Source organism: Seriola aureovittata, chromosome 18, assembly GCF_021018895.1.
Source record: "Seriola aureovittata isolate HTS-2021-v1 ecotype China chromosome 18, ASM2101889v1, whole genome shotgun sequence".
NCBI lineage: Eukaryota > Metazoa > Chordata > Actinopteri > Carangiformes > Carangidae > Seriola > Seriola aureovittata.
In genome coordinates this window covers 275,368-298,583 of record NC_079381.1, presented here as the reverse complement: position 1 = coordinate 298,583, position 23,216 = coordinate 275,368, and the positions used below count along the sequence as shown (strand labels likewise).

The window sequence follows — 23,216 nt, the reverse complement described above, 5'->3', positions numbered from 1 at the left end:
CAGCTGAGCAACAATGGATAACTAGAAAATTCCAGGGAAATTTTGAGTGCCACAGGGGCTACTGCTGGGATGAATACATGATTTATTTCCAGTGTTCAAAAGTCACCCTGATCATATTCCAGATATGAATATATGATGTGACCATTTATGGCATGAGATTAATGGTTTCTAATTGATATAGTCATACAATGACCTCATCAACATTTTTCATTGTTTATTTCTATTAAACTGTCACACCATCTACTGCTGGCTGCAGATTTGGGCTGCTGTGTGTTCAGATCCTGAACCATCCACAACTATCAGTAATTATTGTTAAATATTTGTTGCTACTTGGTACTGTAATGCTAAATATAATAAAGGTTTGTCACATACACAACAACACAGATTAGTTTGTTTGATACATTTATGGTTCATAACTTTAATAAAAGTTGCAGTTTAATATTTCATATTTAAACAATGCTGTAAAAATGCTCATCATTATACAAACTGTTAAGACTGAATTGTGCATCTACACCATCAAAAATTATCTCACTTGACACGTTCTACATATAGTGACACAGCATCACGTCACTTAGAGATTTTTCATATTCCCAGAATGTAACTACCTCAACATGCTGACTGTCTTTGTATCAAATTAATTAGTTGGCGAGACTGTTCAAAATGACAATGAAGTGATATTGGTTGGAACTTAGCTTTCTAGCAATTGAAGTTAGTTAGCTAACATTAGCATGTTGTGACAGAGGTCAAGGCAATTGGCTACAATGGTACAAGAAACACAATGGCAGCTTAAGCACAAGAAACAAGACAGTTCTCATGGTGATGTACAAGCACACTAACTAAAATCTCATAGTCTGCACTTACCCTTTGTTTTATCACGCTGTACTTATGCAGGCTTTATACTCGGTCAATAACTTTGGAAACCCTCCCAACACCTTTCCAACATGAGACTGGGGAAGGGTCTGTTTCCGAACATTTCTGTAATGATCCAACATTCACACCCATTTTACACCATGATTGGCCAGGTGTGTGCAGATGGGAAAGGAGCCAAGGATTGAACTGGTTTGTGTCAGTTTTCATGTGAACAACTGAGGCTGCGTCCACACTACTCCATTTTCGTTTCAAGATGCATCGCTTTTCCTACTTTTCCTCCTCCCATCCACATGACTCCGGAGTTTTCAAGCCTCAAAAACGGAGACTTTCAGAAATGGCCCCGTTTTAGTTTGCAAACTCTTTGGGGTTGTGCTTTATTTAGAAAACTCTGGGGTTGTGTTGTAGTCTGGACAGGCTGAGACCTTTGTAAAACTATAACACCCACAGTCTCTCCTGATTGTGTCATCAGCCTCGACTACCAGTGGTGAATACAACATGATAATGAATTACAGTGTTATTGACCTTGTTGTCTTTGCTAGCAGCTATTGTAGCAGCTTTGCTGTTCCTCGTTCAGAGGATTTACTGCAACTAATCAACTGCAGAGAGATAATCTGCTTCCTATCTACACCGGCTCACGCATGATGCATGATGAGTATGTGAATGGTCATGTGATGTATGAGTGTTCAGGTGTGTTGGTAATTTTTGGTTGAAAACACAGTTTTAAAATCAAAAAATATTAGTGTGGATGTATCCTGAATGCCACGCTATGGATGTCCCTAACCCTTAGCCTCCTGTGGTGAGTAAGATGGTGTCATAACCAACAGACCCGATGACCCAAGCTATAAAAATAAAGTTTCCCAAGAATCTAAACTACACAAATTGTAAAATTTAGGTTGAAACGAAGAAGTAGCTGATAAAAGTATCAACAAGTGAATCTGAGCAGATAGTCAGTGTCTGCCATGGTACATTGGTATAGTTTAGATACTTTGATATTGAATTGCCATGAACATATTGTAACACATTCAATACCTCAGTATTGAGGTTTGAAACCAGCCCCTCCAACTTTGCTGTGTTTCTACATTCTCAAAATGTCCCTGCCCTACTTCACATCTCATAATCTTAAATTAATGTCATCCCCTTCGTCTTCATCTTCTTCTTCAGCGTTTTCTTCCTTTGCTGCAGTCTTGCTCATCTTCCAGCTGAGATTCCATTCCCTTTTTGTCATACCATTTTCTTCAAGCGTCAGTCCCATGTATCTCTGACTCCGGTGCTTGGTGGAGAAACACATCACCTCGTCCTCGTCCGGTTTCTTCCAGCGACAAATCCTCCATGACTCTTTCCAAGCCTGCCACTCCTCCTTTTCCTTGTCCTCCTCAACCTCCTCTTCATTCTCATCTCCTGCTTTGTGAGCAACCGCCACCATCCATGACTGCTTCCAGGAGGAGAAGGAGGTGTATAGTTTATGGAACTGCAGGTGGAGCGGGACATCGGGTTTGCGTTTGACTCGTTTACGTGACTTCTTTTCCTCCTTTCCTTCTTCTACTTTGTTGTCCTCCTTCCTGTCCACTTTCTCATAGTCTTTAGTCTCCTCCTCCTCGTCTTCAACTTCATCCTCCTCCTCCTCATTGTTTTCCTCCTCTTTCCTGTCCACTTTCTCATCATCCTCAGTCTCCTCCTTCTCATTGTCGACTTCATCCTCCTCCTCCTCATTGTTTTCCTCCTCTTTCCTGTCCACTTTCTCACCATCCTCAGTCTCCTCCTTTTCATTGTCGACTTCATCCTCCTCCTCATTGTTGTCCTCCTCCTTCCTGTCCACTTTCTCACCATCCTCAGTCTCCTCCTTCTCATTGTCGACTTCATCCTCCTCCTCCTCATTGTTGTCTTCCTCCTTCCTGTTCACTTTCTCATCATCCTTAGTCTCCTCCTCCTCATCCTTGACTTCATCCTCCTCTTCATTGTTGTCCTCCTCTTTCCTGTCCAATTTCTCATGGGCCTTAGTCTCTTCCTCCTCGTCTTCAACTTCATCCTCCTCCTCCTCCTCCACCTCCTCCTCACTGTTCTCCTGCTTGTCCACTTTCTCATCGTTGTCTTCGTCCCCTGCGGTGGCCATTTCATCGTTCTCAGTCTCCTCTTCCTCATCTTCCACTTCATCCTCCTCCTCCTCATTGTTGTCCTCTTTTTTTTGTACTTCCTTTTTGTCTTTATCATTGACTTCATCCTCCTCCTCCTCCTCATTGTTGTCCTTCTCTTTCTTGTGTACTTCCTCTTTGTCCTTCTCATTAGTGTCATCCTCCTCCACATTCACTTCTTTACTGTGCTCTTCTTCATCTTCTACGTCTTTCTCCTGGTCTCTGTCCATTTCATCCTTGTCTTCTCCTTCCTCCTCCTCCACTTCTTCACCAACATTATCTCCGTCTTTATCCTTTTCATATTCTTCATTTTTCACCTCATTTTCTTTATCCTCCCTTTCATTTACTTCTTTGTCCTCCTCCTCGTCTACATCTTCTTCTTCCTTTTGCTCGTCTTCTTCGTCCTCCTCCTTGTGTACTTCATTCTTCTCTTCCTTATCTTTCTCTTCCTTTTCTTTGTCTAGTTCCCCATGTTCATCCTCCTCATTTACTTCTTCATCATCCTCATCCTCTTCATCTGCTTCTTTGTCCACCACCTGCTTGTTTACATCTTTTTTCTTTTCCTCATTTTCTCCGTCCTCCTGCTCCTGCTCCTCTTCCTTTTTATGTACCATTTCTTCCTCCTCTTCCTCTTCCTTTTCCTCCTCATTTTCCTTTTCATTTGTCATTTTTTCCTTCTCCTCCTTTACCTCTTTATTCTCCTCCTGCTCAGCTTCTCTGTCGTCCTCTTCATCTTCTTCATCCTCCTCACTATTTTTGTTTTTGTCCTCCTCCTGCTTGTGTACTTGTTGGTCCCTGTCCTTCTCTTCCTCTACACACGCATCCTCCTTGCCTTCATCGTTACATCCCTCCTCCTTATGCACGTCATTGTCTTCATCCTTCTCGTTTATTTCTTCATCTTCCTTCTCCTCTTCCTCCTTATCCTCATGTACTTTTTTGTCTTTCTCCTCATTAGTTTCTTTGTCCTCCTCTTCCTCCTCCTCTTCTACTGCTTCATTCCCTTCGTCATTAATTTCTTTGTCCATGTCCTTCTCATTAACTTCTTCATCCTCCTCCTCCTCTTCTACTGCTTCATTCCCTTCGTCATTAATTTCTTTGTCTTTGTCCTTCTTTTCCTTGTCTACTTCTTTGTGCTCCTCATTTTCATCAACATCTTCCTCCTCATTCTCCTCCTCCTCTTCGTCTACTCCTTCATCCTCCTCCTCTCCTATGTCATCCTCCTCCTCCTCCTCCTCCTCTTCTACTGCTTCATTCCCTTCGTCATTAATTTCTTTGTCTTTGTCCTTCTTTTCCTTGTCTACTTCTTTGTGCTCCTCATTTTCATCAACATCTTCCTCCTCATTCTCCTCCTCCTCTTCGTCTACTCCTTCATCCTCCTCCTCTCCTATGTCATCCTCCTCCTCCTCCTCCTCCTCTTCTACTGCTTCATCCCCTTCATCGTCATTAATTTCTTTGTCTTTGTCCTTCTTTTCCTTGTCTACTTCTTTGTGCTCCTCATTTTCATCAACATCTCCCTCCTCATTCTCCTCCTCCTCTTCATCTACTCCTTCATCCTCCTCCTCTCCTTCCTCCTCCTCTTCTACTGCTTCATCCCCTTCATCGTCATTAATTTCTTTGTCTTTGTCCTTCTTTTCCTTGTCTACTTCTTTGTGCTTCTCATTTTCATCAACATCTCCCTCCTCATTCTCCTCCTCCTCTTCATCTACTCCTTCATCCTCCTCCTCTCCTATGTCATCCATATCCTCCTCCACTTCCGTTTCTTCTTCTTCCTCCTCTGGTTGCATCCATCCTCTCGGAGTCCTCCAGGCTTCCGTCCACTCTGTACTGTCTATGATCTTGTCGTCCAGCTGTGATGTGAGGAGGAGATTTGTGCTTCTACGTCTCCTCATCATCATGTCACTGTGTTCATGATGGGCCACCAGTGAAGCCTTGCGCCACCTGTGGATATAGTTTGAGTATTAGTTTGATCAGATCAGTTTGATAAACAGTAGAACATGTTTATGATGACAATATGTTGCTTAAATTGGATATGGGCCAATCCACTATCTGTTCTCTCCCTAACCAAGTAGTGTTTGTGCCAAACCTTAACCATAGAGATGAAACATCAGCAGTGATTTGTAATGGTACTGATGTGTGGCAGTCACAAAACAATGTGATGACTTTCGATATAGGCTTATTACGGACATATCAGTATCACAGTATACTGTATGTAACAAGACAAGTGTAGCACAGAAAGCACAAAGAAGTTTATTTTTCAGTTCTTCTGATAAGGGATACTTCTCAGAAAAATGTTCATGTTTTAACAAGCATTATGTGTTAAAGTCTCGTCTCTGAAGTCTAGTTGTATTCTAACTCCACAAAGCTCTGTAGCACTATAATAAATGTTCTGTATAATACCTGAGTTGACATTTGTATCATGGAATTAATTTCTTGCAACTAATGTATGTCAGTAATTTCAATATTTGAATTATTGTTAACATTAACATGAACATAAATTGTTTTCTCATGACACATTTTGTGCAAAAAATGTAATTTTGTGATGCAGCATTTTGACATTTTCTCTCACACAGTGCAATGACACACAATCCTGCCAAAAAGTATTCATAAAAACAATGCAGTTATTGCACAGAAGTGTTGAAAGCACAGAAGAACATCTATGACTGAAACACCAGCTTATTAAATGGAAACTTTTCAAGAAGAGAGTTTATAGTATGTTGTGCACATTAGTTATACTGCATATCTTTATAGGGTCACAGGGGGATGGAGCAAATCCCAGCTGACATTGGGTGCCAGTCTATCACAGGGCTGACATGTCACACTCACATTCACACCTACGGGTACTTAAGAGTCGCCAATTAACCTAACCAGCAACTCTTTGGACTGTGGGAGGAAGCCGGAGTTCCCTTAGCATACTGTTGCAAGCACAGGGAGAACATGCAAAGTCCACACAGAAAGGCCCCAGGCCCAAGAAACTTCCTGCTGTGAGGGGACAGTGCTAACCACTGCACCATTTGCACAATTTTGTTAATTAAATTACACAAAATAAGTACTGTGATACTAAAGTTTGGGGATGGGGAGAGGCACTTATAATCTAAGCACAGGAGGAGCAAGGAAGAACTTTGTTCGGGCAGTTAATCACTCCAGCATTGTACATGATCATGATGCTGATCATGTTATATGATGGTTAGTTAATGTTTCAGAATCTTTGGTTACTTTTGTGTTGCTCTCTGCACCCAAAACCAACAATATCCTATTAACAAGTGTGTGTGTATCCAGACCCTGATATATTGATTCCTCTGTGCAATAGAGCTCAAAATAGAGATTAATTCAATGAAAACAGTCCTGAACAAATTCACCATTTCCAACTGTTTGAGTAACATTTGATAGAAATGAATGAGCCTCTTTTAAAAAATGAAGCTATATCCTCAGTAGGGGCCTGGGATTGAGTGCCAAAGAAAACTGCATCAGCCATAGGACACACTCAGCAGCACCCCACCTGATCTGCTGCCTGTATCCCCAGCTGGAGCTCCAGTTTCTTTCGCGCTCTTTGACTTCTTCTAGAGGAGCTGCAGAAAGCAGCCAGGAGATGCTCCAGTCAGGCAGGAACACATCATTTATCCTCATCATCACTGTGGTGTCAGTGCTTAAGAAGCTTGCGGTTGGTGTCTCATCATCTGCGATGTCTTCTGCTTCAAGTTCTGTCCCAGACAGTTTCCATGAGTCCTCCCAGCCCAAAAGCTCATCCTGTTTGTCGATCACAACGTACATTTTCAATTACAGTCCTGGTTGCATGTAGCATCTGGCCACTGACTTACACACACAGCTTGTGTTAGCATTTCTGTCTTAATTTGATTCTAAGTGGAAAAACTGAAAGAGCAAAAAACAACAACAAGAAAACAGTAACTGTAATCATGATGATCCCCACCTGCTCCTTTAATTGCTGTACTTCATCAGACTTGTCGCTGAGGTTTTGTGGGTAATCAGGCCAGATACAATCCCAGTTCTTTTTCTGCTGTCTGAAGGCAAAGTTCATGATCTTCCATGTACCGGCCCAGATGGGAAGAGAATATTCTGCTAATTTAGCTTTGCAAACTAATTCTCTATCAAACAAAATCTCCCACTGGAACTGTTTCTCCTCAGAGAGCTCCGAATAGCCTGGACTCTTCACCTGGAAAGAACAACGACAACAAAAGATGGTTTACAAAATCTTAACTGGTCACTTTGTATCTATCTCATAATTGTGTGTCTTCTCTTCTGGTCTGGTGAGGTCATGGATGAATTAGTTTGACAGATGTTGTTTCCAGTGGTTGAGACGAGGGGCAGCTCTTCTCTTCACACAAATATCAACACAAACCCTTTGTCTTCCTCAGTGGATGAATGAAAGCTACTGCTGCTTTTTGCTTTGGATGTTCAAACTCAAAATCACTCTGGAAACTCAACATCTAGTTTGTGTTCCAGTTCTATACTAGAGAATACTTTCATTACTATGCATGTAGTAGCATATTTAACCTGTAGGTTATTGTCAGTGGTGTGCAGACTGAATATGCATATATACTGAATATGAGACATTATTGTCCCACAATGCAATTTCCTTTTTGTAAAAGAAATTGTTGCTGTATCTGTTAAATCCCTGAACCCCACGGCTGTGCACGGCATCGAAAAACCACCTTTCTTTGAAAAATGAATAAAAATAATAATTTATCATAGCCAGAAGCTGTAAAGAGTGAGGGAACCGAAACGTTCCTTACCGTAACGGTCCCTTGAACTCACCATGAGGGACATACGCCGTGGGAAGATCGTGGGTGAATGAGGAAGGGGAGACATATGAAACGTAAAAGGTTTGAGTTCTAAAACACATTTATCATGACACAAAAAGGATATAGACTGAAGACAGATGTTAGTAAGTTACTGGAAGATAGTTTTAGCTGTGAGGACGAAGAAAATGAGCGGATTTCAAGCGACTCAGACGAGAATTCCAAGCCGTCAGTGTAACTAGGGCTTATATCGTCCTATTTCAGACCTTTTTAAAAAAAAAAAAAAAATTTAGCTGCTGTATCTCTATAATATGTGTCTGGGTTATATTTATAAATAATGTAATAGCTTCTGACAGGTTTTCAAGAGACTTGGGATTTTCTTCGCCTCTTGGGATGGGAACGACGTTGCAGTCGCGAGTCTGAAATATGTCAATAATTTATCATAGTCCATTACCATATTTTATCTCTATAATAGGTGTCTAACTCCTAAGTGCAGCAAGTGTGGTGGTGCTGCACTGTGCCTGATATTAGACAGGAACTGATGCAGACTGGCATGACTATGGTTCCCCTGCATGCCTGTAGTAGAAGTGTTGTATATAGTTGCTTTGAATTATATGTAAATAGTTGAAGTCACTTGGTTTTTACAGTTATAAACATGTCAATAGTTCAGCATGTACAGCATATGGAGCCCTCAAATTATTTTTCCTTCATTCCTAACACTTAAGTGCACTTGAAACAAGGTTATATATATCGCCTAGATTTTTTTTTTTAAAGAATTTCCATATAAATTATCAAAGAACAACATATTTCTTTTTGTTTATTTTTAGTAATTTATGGTACTATAAATGTGTTATGCTACACAAAAGACATTTTGGGCTCTCTACTTCTAGCCATGGTTGTGCTGTTTCAATTGAGGAACAGGACTTTATATTGCAGTGAAAAATGTGGTAAAAACGGCCAGAAACTGCTTGGGGTTCAGAGTTTTTCAGATAAAGGGATGATTTAGTTGTCCTTCATGGTCTCCTACTTCTCAAGCTAATTATGTTAGCTGGAAGATGCATCGTCACAAAACTGAAAACAGGGCTGTTTTTCTTAGTTCATGAAAAATGAGGAAAATGACTGAGGAGACGCACAACTGCAAAGAGTGATGTCATCACAGAGCACACACGCAGTGCAGAGAGCGAGAGATGGTAAAACGGATCACGGTCCAGTGGCGGCTGGCCAATAGGGGGCGCTAGGCGCAGGCGCAGCCCTCCCTGATGGAAAGTGATTTTTTTTTTTTTTCAAAAATAATCGTTCAAATAAGTAATAACTGCTTATTCTACAAATAAATGTCTTTTAAATTATCAAGAACGAGCCATATATATAATATGAACCATTATATAGGGGGTAATTTGTGTCCATGGTCATTTCCCCTCTCCTGGGGCTCTAGAAAAGTCACCCCAGCACTGCAGCAGCTCAGCCAATGGGAGACTGTTGCTGAGCCAAAAAAAAACCACATAGCAACGGGTAATTTAGCCAATTAGCGTCATCAAATTTGATGAACTTGGGGCGCTGAAAATATCGCCCCAAGCCTATAAGTATCCTAGCAACCAGAAACAAGTGCGGGAAATCGAGATGGCGGCGTCAAGTAGAAGAACAAGAACACACAGTGCTTCAGCTACCCCTAAATTTTGTAAAATCTCTCTTGCTAAACCCCTTCGAAAGGGGAAGTTTGGGGAAGAACTTTGTGTTAAAGAACTTGGACCTGAGAAGCCCAGTCTGAATTTAACACAGCAGACACAGGAGAAAGGTAAAACTCACCAGAGGAGCTTCTCTCTGAACTGGTATGACATGAAGGCTTGGCTAACTGGATGTAGTTTTGCAAATGCAGTATTCTGCTTCCCGTGTTTACTTTTTAAAATGCTGGGGACAGATACTACATGGACTGTAACAGGAGTTAAAGACCTAAAACATTTATCAGCGGATTAAAAAACATGAATTCTCGAAGGTGCACATGAACAGTGCCATCAAGCTCGCCATGCTAGGCAGGACTAGCAGAGCCGAGCAGCTGGATAAGGACACAGGATTGCAGCTTCCAAACACGACCGCTGACACAGTCGCCACTGCCGTGTTGGAAAGGCTGAAGACTATTCTTCCTGAGGGACAACGGGGAAAACTAATCGCCCAGGTCTATCACGGAGCTGCCGTGTTGAGTGGAGCCACAGGTGGCGTGCAGCGCAAGGTTCAAGACGTGTATGGGAGTGCCCACTACGTTCACTGTTATGCTCATCAGCTGAACCTGATAATGCAGCAGGCAACATCCCACATCACCAAGGTCGGCGCTTTTTTTTCAGATCTTGGTGGATTTGCTGCATTTTTCTCCAGGTCATTCAAGCGAACTGCTGTGCTTGGTCAAGTGGTTGCACGCAGACTTCCTTGACCTTCAACAACAAGGTGGAACTTTCACAGTTGTGCTGTTAACACCATTTATGAGCACAAGGATGACCTCCTGAAGTGTTTTCAGACCATCAGAGAGAAAGGTGAATTTGATGCAACAACTGCATTGAGGCTTGGGGTTTTGAGAGAATGCTGGAAGATGAAAATTTTTGTTTTTTCCTGGCATTTTTTCACAAGATCATGGCACATGTAGACTTGCTGTTGAACCAGCTGCAGAAGAGGAACATCGACTCTGACTACATCAAAGGAGTCATTCAGAGGTTCACCAACAGCATACAAGCTATCAGGTAGCTATGTCATTTTTCACATTGACTGATATAATGTTTATGGAAAGGACAAAGATAAATTACATGTCTGAACACAGTAGAATAACTCATAATTTTAGCAATAATAATTAGCCATTTTTCACAATTTTAAATCCAGTTGGGATGAGCTAGTAGAAATGTATTAATGTAGTGACAATACACAGTGCTGGACTAATTTTATATCTCCAGCATGTAGGTTTCTTAAGCTGTAATTGTGCACAGTGACTTATGTATCTTCTGTTTTGTATCAGGGACTCTGTTCCTCCATCTGTGCAGCAGCCATCCACAAAGAAACGGAAGGCACTAGGCCAAGAGGAGCAGCACCAGCTAGCTACAGAGGTAAGCTGTAACATTGTTCTTTATACAGGACATGAGGCTTTTACCTTCGGTATCTTTGTTTGTCTTCAATTCCTGTATAAAGCTACTGAAGAAAGCAAAGACGCCGAAATGTTTAGATGTAGTTTTTTCATATTTATGATATTTAACAATAACCTCTCCTTGTTTTTCATACAATTATATGGTCAGCTTGTAAGGAGATACTAATGATATTTACATGGTGAGATATGAACATTTAATTCTACTGTTTATTATGTGTAGTGACTGTTTTTTAAAATGATGCATCATTTCATAGGTATCTGATACCATTCTGAGGCATGTCTTTCACCAAGCACCTCATCAGTGCCACTCTGCTGCAAGGAGACTTGTTCCCCCAACACAGTGCAAAGTTCCCGGATTCAGCGCTGGAAACCACTGTGGAATTCTACCACACACTGGACAAGGCCAAACTGAAGACAGAATTGTCCCTGGTGTATGAAAATGAAGAGTTCAAGGCTTGCAGTGGTGCACTGGCTCTCTTCCAGGTTTTCATGGAAAACAACCTCCAGGACACATTCAGCGAGACTGTAAGTCTTCTTAAGATTCTCATCACCACACCGATGACTACAGCAGAATCAGAGAGGTGCTTCTCTACTTTAAAGAGGATAAAAACATTCCTTAGGCACATGGCACAAGACCGCCTGAACGCACTGGCTATGCTAAAAGAAGTTTGCTACTCAGAACGACCGAAGAGCAAAGTTCATGTACAAATAAGAGCACTCACTCACACACACACACACACACACACACTCTCAAACTCACTCTCACTCACTCACTCACTCACTCACTCACTCCCTCACTCAATCAATCACACAAAAAAAACCCACACATATACAACTCAGTATTTGCACACAGTCCCCAGGTTTCAAGGGGGTGAGACATAAATGCTGGTTAGACTCCAATTGGTACATTTTATGTTCCTATGCCAGTTTTTCTGTATAGTGTATAGTTAACTTTAATCATCATCCACCTGTAAATATTATAATAATATACAATAATATTGTAATTTTGTATTAAGAGTATTCACTAATGTATTTAATCCAATTGCTACATTTTATGTTCCTATGACACAGTTTTTCTTTGTATATGTCATGTTTTGCCATGGCAGACACTTTTTGTTAGTTTTATTTTGGACTTTTTGCACTTTTTGCACCCTAATGTGTTTCACCTGTGTTGAAAAATGTCCCCTTTCTGGGGAACTCGCCTGGCAATCTTCAGGGGATCTCGTGGAGGCCACAGTAGGCGAGGTAATCATGGCTCCCGTCGCCATGGGGAGGCTCGGCCTCGGCCTAAGCCCCAGGTTTCTCGCTTCCGGCCCAGGCCAAAGTCCAAGGTCCCCAGCTTCCAGCCCTAGCCCCAGCTACCCCGGTGTCTAGAACCTCTACTCCCCTGTGAGAAGGAGCCCTCACCAACTACCCTGGCTGACGCATCAGCTGTTCCAGCATCGGGGGTTCCAGTTGGTGTTTCGTCGGCTCCTGCCCCACTTCCTGGGTCGACCATCCCGGCTGGCGCATCAGTTGTCTCAGCATCGGGGGTCCTGGTCGATTCTTCCCTGGCTCCTGAATTGGGTGGGCTGGACAAAGTCTCCCCTGCTCCTCCTGTCCTGTCGCCGGTCCAGCTGACTCCTGACTCTGGTTCCCGGTCAGTGGTCCGGCCGATCCCTGCTCCTCGTTCCCTATCGGCAGTCCGGCCGATTCCTGTCCCTCCTGTCCTGTCGGCGGTCCAGCTGACTCCTGACTCTGGTTCCCGGTCAGTGGTCCGGCCGATCCCTGCTCCTTGTTTCCTGTTGGCGATCCGGCCAATTCCTGTCGCTCCTGTGGTTTCGACGGCCGCTGCTCCGTGTTCCCAGATGGCGTCGACGGCTGTTCCTGTCCCCCCTGTGGTGTCGGTGGCCGCTGCTCCTTATTCCCCGGCGGCGTCGATGACTACTCCTGTCTTTCCTGTGGTGTCAACGGCCGCTGCTCCGTGTTCTCCAGCGGCGTCGACGACTGTTCCTGACTCTACTGTGGTGTTGGCGGCCGCTGCTCCGTGTTCCCCGGCGGCGTCGACGACCAGTCCTGTCTTTCCTGTGGTGTCTACGGCCGCTGCTTCGTGTTCTCCAGCAGCGTCGGCGACGGCTACTGGTGTGACGTCACCACCTCTCCTGGTTCCTGTTGTGACGTCACCGCCTCTCCTGGTTCCTGATGTGATGTCACCACCTCTCCTGGCTCCAGCCATGACGTCACCCCCACTCGTGGTTCCTGCCAGGGCGCCACCCCCATTGATTCTTGCCCTGACTGCCGGGGCGCCGCCTCTGGCGGTCTCTGCCTCCGTGCCGTCGCCGGTGGCCCCTGACTCTGTGCCGCCTCCGGTGGTCCCTGACTTTATGCCGCCTCAGGTGGTCCCTGACTCTGTGCCGCCTCCTGTGGTCTGGCCGATCTTTGTTCCTCGTGTCCTGACGGTCGTCCAGCTGACTACTGCCCTTGGTACCAGGTCGGCTCCTGGTCGCCCTCCAGAGGGGCGACGCCATTCTCCGGCTCGACCTCCGGAGAGACCACGTCTTCGTCGCCGTCCTCCGGCTCACCCTCCAGAGGGGCGACGCCATCTTCCGGAGAGACCCCGTCTTCACCGGCGGCCTCCAGAACAGCTCCGTCCGTTTGCCCGATCTCCGGGTCGCCCCACTTAACTGCCAAGCCTGGCCATAAGGCCTCTGCCTCGACCCCCTGAGTTGCCCTGTTTTCCACTGAGCATCAGAAGATGCTGGCCCCTGGATCCCTCCTCCCGCCCGAGTTGTGTTTTGGTTGAGGGTCGTCTGGGATTCGACCCTTAAGGGGGGGGGGTTCTGTCATGTTTTGCCATGGCAGACACTTTTTGTTAGTTTTATTTTGGACTTTTTGCACTTCCGGTTTTATTTTGTATTGGTTTCCTTGTGTGTCTGTGTGTTGCTTCTTGTCATGGTGAGTTGGTTCGTCTGTTTAGTTCAGGGTTTGTTCATGTCTCTTCATGTCACGTTCACGTCTTGATTTTTGGTTAAATAAACCTGCCTGCACCGTCTCCCAAGAGTTGACTGCATTTGGGTCTTACTTACCTTGCAAATCCTTGACAGTATATAGTTATTTTTAATCATGATCCACCTGTAAATGTCTCAAGAACTTAAATTTTGTATTAAGAGTATTCACTAATATACATCTCATATCATTGTCATTATCTGTCAAACTGTTGATTTCTAAAGGGCAATTAAATAATTATTGTTTATCCCTAAAACAATGGTATCTTTTGGTTTGGGTTCTTTTATTGGGATAGTTACCTAAAGCTTCTGGCACATACAGCCCCACCTAGAATATTTTTCACCAGCCGCCACTGGTCACGTCTCCTGTAAGTTTCGTGGCCTCCGTGTGAGACGCTTTGATTGGTAATTGTGCATTTTTTAAAACTTACTTTGGGGCTGCGCTCACTCTAAAATCTTGTGGGAAGTCTTTCCTGAAGAGTTAAGGCTGTTGTAGATTTATACCCATGGTTTTAGAAACAACTATTATAATGACTGGTGTGTCCATATGCTTTTGAAGAGCACCTTCTCTTCCGTCTTGGCAAGCCAACATACATCAACTGTGACTTGGTCATGAGGAAAAAACATGGCTGCAACCCTCTGAAAACAGGATCTGGGTTTTAATATGTTTAATGTGAAGATATGAGTGTGTGTCAGTACCTGTTTGTAGGAATTAATCCATTCAGTAGTACATGTCACTCCAGCCTCTGATCTGTACATCTTTGATTTGTACTTCCTGTTGTTAATCAGCTCTATGGTTGTGAATCCTGGGATACTGGTTTTGGACTCTTTGGCTCTCAGGTAAAGATACTTTGGAGGTTTCAGGCTCATCCAGGACTCTTTCCAACACAGCCGGAAGACATCCACCTCTACTTTGCGTTTTGGCCTGCGAGGTTTGGGAGAAGCTGTCCTCCTGAGAGGAGGCGGGGGCAGCGGAGGCTCAGGTTTAAATTTGGGAGGAGGAGGGACGATTTTGAATTTAATTTTCGGTTTGTTTTTATCCATTTCATCTGTGCCGCTGGTGAGCTTCCTGAAGTCAGACATCTCACCTTTCGCCTCATCTCCATTGGCAACAATCGACCAGTGATAATTCCACTTTGAAAAAAGTCTGCAGATACAAAAACAAACGAAAGAAAATCACTCACTATATTGTTCTCAAATGACGATTATTTTAAATGTCAAACCACCTTCACAAGGCCATAGCACCAGTGTTGCATACTGAGGTTTAACTGCATTAGATGTGTACATTCTTGTGTACTTTGTATATTACTACTTCTATGACAGGTTAAATATTTGCTGTGAAAAAAGCCTATTAGGTGACACCAAATGTGTATGAAATCACACTTCACTTGTTGTATTGCATTTATTATTTAAATGGAATTTAAAGCAGCAAAATTGAATATCTTTGTTTCATTATCTTTGGCGAACACCTATTGCAATTCATGGTAATTGCAGGTTTGTTTTTGAACTACACTAACTGTTAGTGACTCGTGTTACTTGTGTTGATAAAACTGTAAAATCATCAGTAGGCTATAGACTCAATCATTACAGTGTTACCTCATTTGTTGACGGTGACATAAAAGACAATTATTTAAATGAAAATCTTTGAGATTTCCACTTTAAATAAAAGATAATAAATGTAATAAAAACAAATAGTATGTGACAGTCTAAATTCTGAATCTGAAATAAATGCATTAACGCCCTCAAAAATTCTCACTATGAAGAAAAGTCGTGTGCATGTCATGCTACTGCTAACAAACCCCAACAATTGGTAGCTAGTCTGTGGAGTTAGCTAGCCAGGAAGGTTTTCTTGCCCTCAAATAATCTTTCTTTTTATGATAATTCATTGTATCATAGCCATTGGATGGCTGAGTGACAGCAAAACCCTGAACTCTTCCAGCCAGTTCTGCTCCAGTTTTTGAGGTGCCTGTAGCCACAGTTACATTTTCAAGGTCCGTACTGTATTGTAAGATTAATTTGTATGATGCTGAGGTTTTCCTCACTGTGTGAACTGTTGCCTTATGGTTATAAAATAATTTACTCTCACACTTTGACAGAGCTCTTTTCTTTCCATTCAGCCTCTTGTTTGCACTGGTCCGCAATGCTCTCAGCTCTCTTCTCCCATTGGTCTCTCAGCCTCCCGTTGCTGAACAACCTCTGCTCGTCTTTTTTGGACATCATCCTGTTGCCTAAGAGACACACATAAGCGATGAACAACGAAAACAGAAACAAACATGTCACTTTCTGCATTTCTCCAGTTTAACCTATATTTCTCTGTGGCTGGCGTGTTAAGATGCTGGTAAAGAATCTCCAGGCATCAGATACTTGAGCGTCAGCATTGTGTTCACGAGCTATGCTGTTAGAATTTCAAAACTAGGTAAACAAACAATAAGCAAACACAGAAGTTAGAATTATTATTAGAAAAACATCTATGAATGAGGGTCATTGTCACTACTAAATAGACATCCAATGAGTCTGATGGGTGTTGCATTTACTGTGATCTGATCTGACGCCATGTAGAATTCAACAAACGAATGGCTCAAACAAATAATGATGATAATTAATGTTATTATTATGACTATTTTCAGAATGGGCATGGTGAAAGATGAACAAAAATGGTGACAAATGACCTTGTGCTCAGAAGCCAAAAGACCCGAGATTATGAGTGCGCTCAAATCTGTATCTGCTTCTCCAAATCCGTGCCTGTGCCTTCAATTTTAACATGCAAACTGAGCAGCGCTCAAAAAAGGGTTTTGTGCTTTCTCATCTATATACTTCTGTAATGAGCTCACAATAACAACAAAGCCAACATGCAATGAATCTCTACAGGTGAGTCAGTGGTTTAATTTCCTTTTTCTACAATATAAGAACCAGCCTGTATGTGAGACATCTTTAACTGATCAATCACAGTGAACCTCATTGAGTTACATTTTGGATGATAATGCAGTGCAGTCTTTTAAAGATATGTTCAACATGAAAACATGATGAATTACTTGTACTTCAGACTAAATATGATATAATATTAAGCTGGACAAAGCATAACAAAACACTTGTAAGATCCCTAAAGATTATTTGCTACAAAAAGAAGAGAAAGCCTTCCCTTTGGATTAGAAATATAAATACTAAAAATAAGAAGATTTTTTTGTGCTGCTATTGCTGCAACCAGTATGTCACATCTCTTTAACTTCCTTTCTGCTTCCTCTCTCTTGCTTTGTAAATATTCTACACATTCATCTTCTTTGGTTAGCCCTACTCCACTCACTATATCAAATATCCAAACACAATATGTGTTACGGTCCCAGACGCAAAGACAGGATCTCCACCCTCTTTCTCTCTCTCTTCTCCTGCCTCTCCTGTTCCTCTGCTGCTACTGTGTTTCTCCCTCCTCCTTGTCTGTCATTCCCCAGGGAGGCGCAGCCTGGCTATCTGGCCATGTGGTGGTGCAGCACACCTGAAACTAAGACCCCAGATCATCCACTCATAGCCGGATTATACCAACTCCTATGTGGTAGCTATCAGCTCAAACCTTCGAGTGATTCTTCCTTGTGGTTTTTTCTAGTTATTCCCTGTGCTCACCCTGCATATCCTCTGTCCTAAGCGCATCTGCACTTTCTTCCCTGCTATGGATCTAGAACCCACACCCAAGCCATCAGCTTATCTACCTGCCTGCCTTCACCAGTCTCCATCCGTGAGTGCTCAATTAAACTGTCTCTTTACCAACTCCAGCTCTGAGGTCTGCTTTTGGGTCCTAACCAAACTCAAAGCCTGAAAATATGAAGACAAAACAGAAACTGATTTTCTGATTACTATTCTCCACACTTATAAATAACTGTACAGTATGTGAAATATTAAACATGCAGAATTTACAAGCTCCATTGTTCATAAAGTACATGCTTACAATACAAGACAGACAGATGAATGTATTAGAACAGTTTTGGTCCACTTCTCAGTGTGGTGTCTTATTTAAGGCCGGCACGTCAAATTGTGACACAAGACGACTGGCCGCACTCTATAATTAGACACAGTACAGCAATATGCTTCATGGAGCAACAACAAGAAGGAAATACCACTGCAGTGTGACTTCATAACAATCAGACAGAAAATCGGCATTGACATGTTATTCACACAGAAATTCTGTTGTCAGGTTTAAACAAACATATACATTGTTTATCAGCTGATAAATGAATGTCAGACTTTTGTTGAGACGTTTCTCCTGTCAAATGTAACATTATGAGAGGAAAACATCAATCTGATCTTTCTTCAGCAGGTTTCAAGCTATGTAAGTTTATTTTCAGAGATAAAGTTAAACCACTACAAATCAAACTATAAACTGATGGAGGACTGGAAAATGATCTATAACTTATGTCCACGTCAAATTGCCTAAAAGCGACTAGACCTGTGTCCTATATGTTGTCGAGTTGTGTTCCTACATTATCCAAAATGTTTCCATCAATTATCAAACCACAGAAATCTGTGATTTTGATCATGGTAATGCTCCATTTCATTGGTCACCTGTCGATTAAGTCATATCCTCATCAGAGATAGGAAGATTATCAACCAAAGAAAGAGAAACAAACCAAGTAAACCTTAGGCAGCTCATCTCCCAGCCCCTCCCTGAACAGCACTGGTTAATCATAGATTTTTTTTAAACAGTTTTATTCAGTTTTACTGATCCCTTTCTGTCTACACTTTGGACTCTTGGATTTAGCGAGTGTGTGTGGATAAATTAGGCTGACCTATCCAAATGATGATAATTAATATTATAAGATTAGCTCATGCCTCCTCCACCACCTCATCATGGTACATGGTATCAACAGTACCCTCCCCAACATCTTAAGTGTTTAAGTGTGTACAGAAACACTCCGCTATCTGCTACAAATTATATTTACTGTATATACAACTCATTTGTAACAGCAAATACACTTTGAAGGAAACATACCTGCAACCTGGTTACATTTTTTATCTGCGTAATGAGTAAATGATCATTTGCGTATTTGGCAGGTTGCAAAACGGTGATACTTAAAGAAGAGGATTAGGGCCACATGAAAAATTTTGTAGATTTCTTTTTTCATTAAAATTCATCCTGTAATCCTCATTAAAATTCATCCTATTCTTTTTTTCTCTCTCAAAATTAAATTTTTGGGGGGGGCTTATCCTCCATATTCATAACTGAATGTATCTGTAATAGGTTCAATGACAACTTTTGTTTTCCACCAAAATATCTGATCTTGTAGTCCAATATCCACTTTTCTGGAAATGTTTACACACTCACCTGGTTAAGGTAAAGAGAATATCCTGTGTGAATTTATATTTAACCAAAACCATGATCTTAACCAAAGTGTTCTTGTTGCCTAAACCTCACAGGGGTCTGGATGGGAACCCTGGGCTTTGGTGCCCTAACCCTAACGCATACCATGAACCTCAACCACCTCCTGGCAACTCAAAAAAGAAGTGCTTCATGCATTCAAACAAACAGAATCCACACTTTTACTTTTTTTTGCTGTTGTAGAAAAGATAACTGTTGCTGACATACTTCTGCTACTACAGTAGTAGTCATTTTATGCACGTTGGTTGACACCTGTGGAATACACTGGGATAGAAGAATTAGTAGCCAGTGTTTTTTCATCTTGGGAATGAACATGATATAATTGCTGTATTTTTCTGGAGAGTTGAAGCATTGACATGTGTCAACCTATAAACATGTTTCAAGACACCAGAAAAAACAAAAGGTGGAGGTTCTCTGTCACACATCACATGCTACCAGTGCATGTAGTCCTGGGCTGCCTTCAACGGTCACATGACCCCTCTTTGCACACTGTAGTGGTCCCTCCAGAGTGTCAACCTAGCACTAACTTGGCACAAAGACTGCTAATACTGTTCCTTAACAACTAAAAAGAATATCCTTCTTTAAAACATTAAATCAAACCAGAACTGTAAAAATCTCAATCTTTTACAAAATCAGGTGCTATAAATTGAGAGAGATCAGTAAACCATTCCTAACTTACCTGATATCTTTCTGTCTTTCTCACAGTCTGTGTGACTGTTTACATTCCTTGCTGTATCGCGTAACAGTATATGTTACAGTGAACGCCAGTATGTGTTGTCTGTCTGTCTGTCTGTCTCTACCTCTGGGCCAGTCTATCTCTAATCTTTACTGTAGTAAAGTATATAGGTGATCTGTCTCTCTTTGTCTGTCTCTCTCTCTCTCAGCTTGTGTCTGTCTATAAGCTGTTTCTGTAGTTCCTGTTTACCAGCTTGCTCTCAGTCTGTCCTGTTTATCTGCTCTGTGGCGAGGAGGTTTCCCTCCTTACTATTTTTACATTATACGTTAACAGACCCAGAGCTACAGCTCTAAATTTAGTGTCCGGCAATGTGAGGCAATGCCAAACACGAGGAGAGCAACCGGTAGCATGGAAATGTAGAGAAGTGATATGAAATGAATGAAAACACAGAAATGAAATGAATGAAAACACAGAAGTGAAATCAATCTTTATTCAACAGGTGCAATAACAATAACAAACAGGACAGCTGTTAACATGTCTGAGCCAATCACAAACCAATGCTGTGAGCTCACCAGTCCAAAACACAGGCGTGACTTACATTACTGTGACAAGATGCTGCTCCACCTCCACACAACACTCTCATTTCCTGGCAACCAGTCAATCACAGTGAAGAATGTAAAGCATTTCTAAGTACAGAACTGCAGGCGTCCAGGGTTCCTGCATTAAAAGTCATTTCACTAGTACGAAATCGCTGTAATGACGCACATAAAACACAGGAAAATAGACCTGAAGTGTAAACATATGCAGCCTGTGTAAAAAGCTGGGTTGATGAAATTGATGTCTGAGCTGTCAGATGCATGTTGAGACAGATGCAGCTGAAACACTTGCTGCTATACGTCATGCTGTAACAGCAGTTAGAGCGTCTTTATTTTATGTAATGTAATATATTTCCAAGTTAAATGGAATATGTGAGAGGGGTTTAAATTGAATTTGTCAAAATGTGTGTGCTTTTGCAACCCTTGTTTTTAGATCAGGAGAAAGAGGTCAAAGTTTTTGGCTACTTACATCCAGACACACTTTCTAATTGATACAGTATCTGTCTGACTGAGTTCAAGATGAGTAATCAAAAATGATGAAAAGAAATTTTTAACATACTTTGGATGTAACAATGAACAATTTGCTCAGGGACACAGGATCAGAACTTTGCAAAGTGGTGTATCCTGGCTGCATTCTTAAGAGGACATGATCTGTTGTCACCAGCTGTGCCTGCCTTTACCATTGTGTCTCAAAGCATGGCTCCTTTCGTATAGCAACTTTGAAAACGCGCACTTTTCTTTCACTAAAACTTCAGGTTTAAAGCACTTGGTTTTAACACAAGAGTTAGCTAGAGTTTTTCTGAGCCGTTAGCTGTTGAACGGAGGTGAAACCCAATACTTACATTTAACAGTGTAATCCTCAGGCTTTCTGTCAGTGTTGTTTGCTTTCATTACTGGTGTGTAATGAATCTTGGGATAGGTTGGGCCACACAGTTGTTCGTTGATCCTTGACTGCCCAGGAAAAGCTCTCAGCTGCATTTGAAGGAGCCTCTGAAATGGGACAGTCTAGTCCACTGTGACGCAGTTGGTCCTCAATTGCAGCCTCTCAAGGATGCAGCCCCTGAATTGGGCCACAGCTATTGTGATTGTGTTAGCATGCTGATGGTAATATTTAGCTCAAAGCACCACTGTGTATGGGTACAGCTTCAAAAAGCTGTTAACATGTCTGTAGCCTTTTGGTCTTGTTAGGACAATACATACATAGTAAATCATTTTGGGATAAAGGTTTTTGTCAATATCATGTGCTCTCCTGATTGTCATTGGAGCTGTTATTTTTCCCTCTATATGCAATATTTTTTATTCACGTGGATGTTAGCATGGAGACCTTGAAGGTTAAAACATTTTTCCATTTAATTTTTAGGAGCTTGGATAGCCTGACAACTATTTCTTCACCACCTACAGAGATGATAAATAAGGCCACATGGGTCAGTGCAGCATGACTCAGCAGAATAAAATGTGTTTGGATTTTACCTGACATGTATATGTGGGATTGATGATACAGGGTGACATCACCAAAACTGTCCATTAATGTCAGTCCACGTGACTTCATGTTTATACATCTTGATTCTTTTGAGAACCCTGAACACACAGAACCTGGAGAAGTGTGCTAAACTGCAGATGTAAATACAGGTAAATGTGACTCACTGAACTCCTACTAAAATGGGAGAGCTGGTACTGCTTCTGTTTGCAGGTCATTTTCTGTGAGGTCACCCAGGAGCAAGAGACCCCTTTACCTGTAACAGGATCCTCAGATCACCCTGCTGCTGATCACTGAAAACTGCAGCAGGTCGACTTGAGCTGCAGACCAGGCAGGTTTCAACCATGCTTCACCTCTATTTTTACACCAAGCACTTTGAGTCAAAGTGGAGGAATCTACCCTGAGACCATAGTTACATTTCCAGGTGCTTACATGAGATAATATTAGGATAACATGTATACATAGGCTGGATTGCTGACAGCTGCCATCAGACCCAATACAGCTACATATTAGGAGGAAATTTTGGTTCTGCAATATTTATCCTCACTGTAAATTAACTTGTCAGTGTTCCTTACCACAGGAATCTCCTGTAGCTTCATCTCAACATTAGCGGTGGGGGTTTGCAATTAACTTCTCTCCTTTCATTTTTGTCCACAAGCTTGTACGTTTCTCTTTGTTCTTTTTAGTTATTTTCGCCAGCATCATGAAATATCTCTACAACTATTTGATGGGTTGTCATGAATTCTTGAGCTAACATTCAATGTCCCCAGAGGATAAATTTTCATGGTCCCCTAAATTTTCCTCCAGTGCCACCAACAGACTGACATTTATCGCTTTCACTGAAATGACTCAACAACTATTGGATGAACTGCATTTTAAATTTGGTAGCACCATTCATGCCCCCCTCAGGATGAATTTTAATGAAGCTTAGCATAAGTTCAATCAGGAAGACTATCTGTATTCCGCTTCCATTCATAATTTTCTCGTTTCTCCCTCTCACCCCACTCCTTATAATGAGCTGAAATCAGATTTCACCCCGATCTTAGCCACTACCTTTGTTTATGACCAAATACCTGCAAAACTAATGACATTCCTATTATCCACGTCTGTACAAATAAATAATATAAATGCAAGTTGTAGGCTAACATGATGATAAGCATGATAAACATTAGATATGCTAATCATCAGCATGTCAGTGTGAACATGTTGGCATGTTGATGTAAGTATTGAGTTTAAAGCACCAC

At 41.9% G+C, this 23,216-nt stretch overlaps 1 protein-coding gene across 1 annotated transcript; it reads right to left on the bottom strand.

Moving 5' to 3' along the window:
* Positions 1–1,981: 1,981 nt before the first annotated feature.
* On the bottom strand, positions 1,982–20,172 carry LOC130186804 (golgin subfamily A member 6-like protein 25). Its single transcript, XM_056404093.1, has 9 exons — positions 19,903–20,172; positions 15,945–16,086; positions 14,558–15,005; positions 6,925–7,167; positions 6,496–6,743; positions 3,989–4,937; positions 3,131–3,535; positions 2,522–2,803; positions 1,982–2,338 (listed from the first exon to the last, which is right to left on the bottom strand). The coding sequence occupies exons 2-9, from the start codon at positions 16,076–16,078 to the stop codon at positions 1,982–1,984; spliced, it is 3,066 nt and encodes a 1,021-aa protein (XP_056260068.1). The 5' UTR covers positions 16,079–16,086; positions 19,903–20,172.
* Between the last annotated feature and the right edge of the window lie 3,044 nt (positions 20,173–23,216).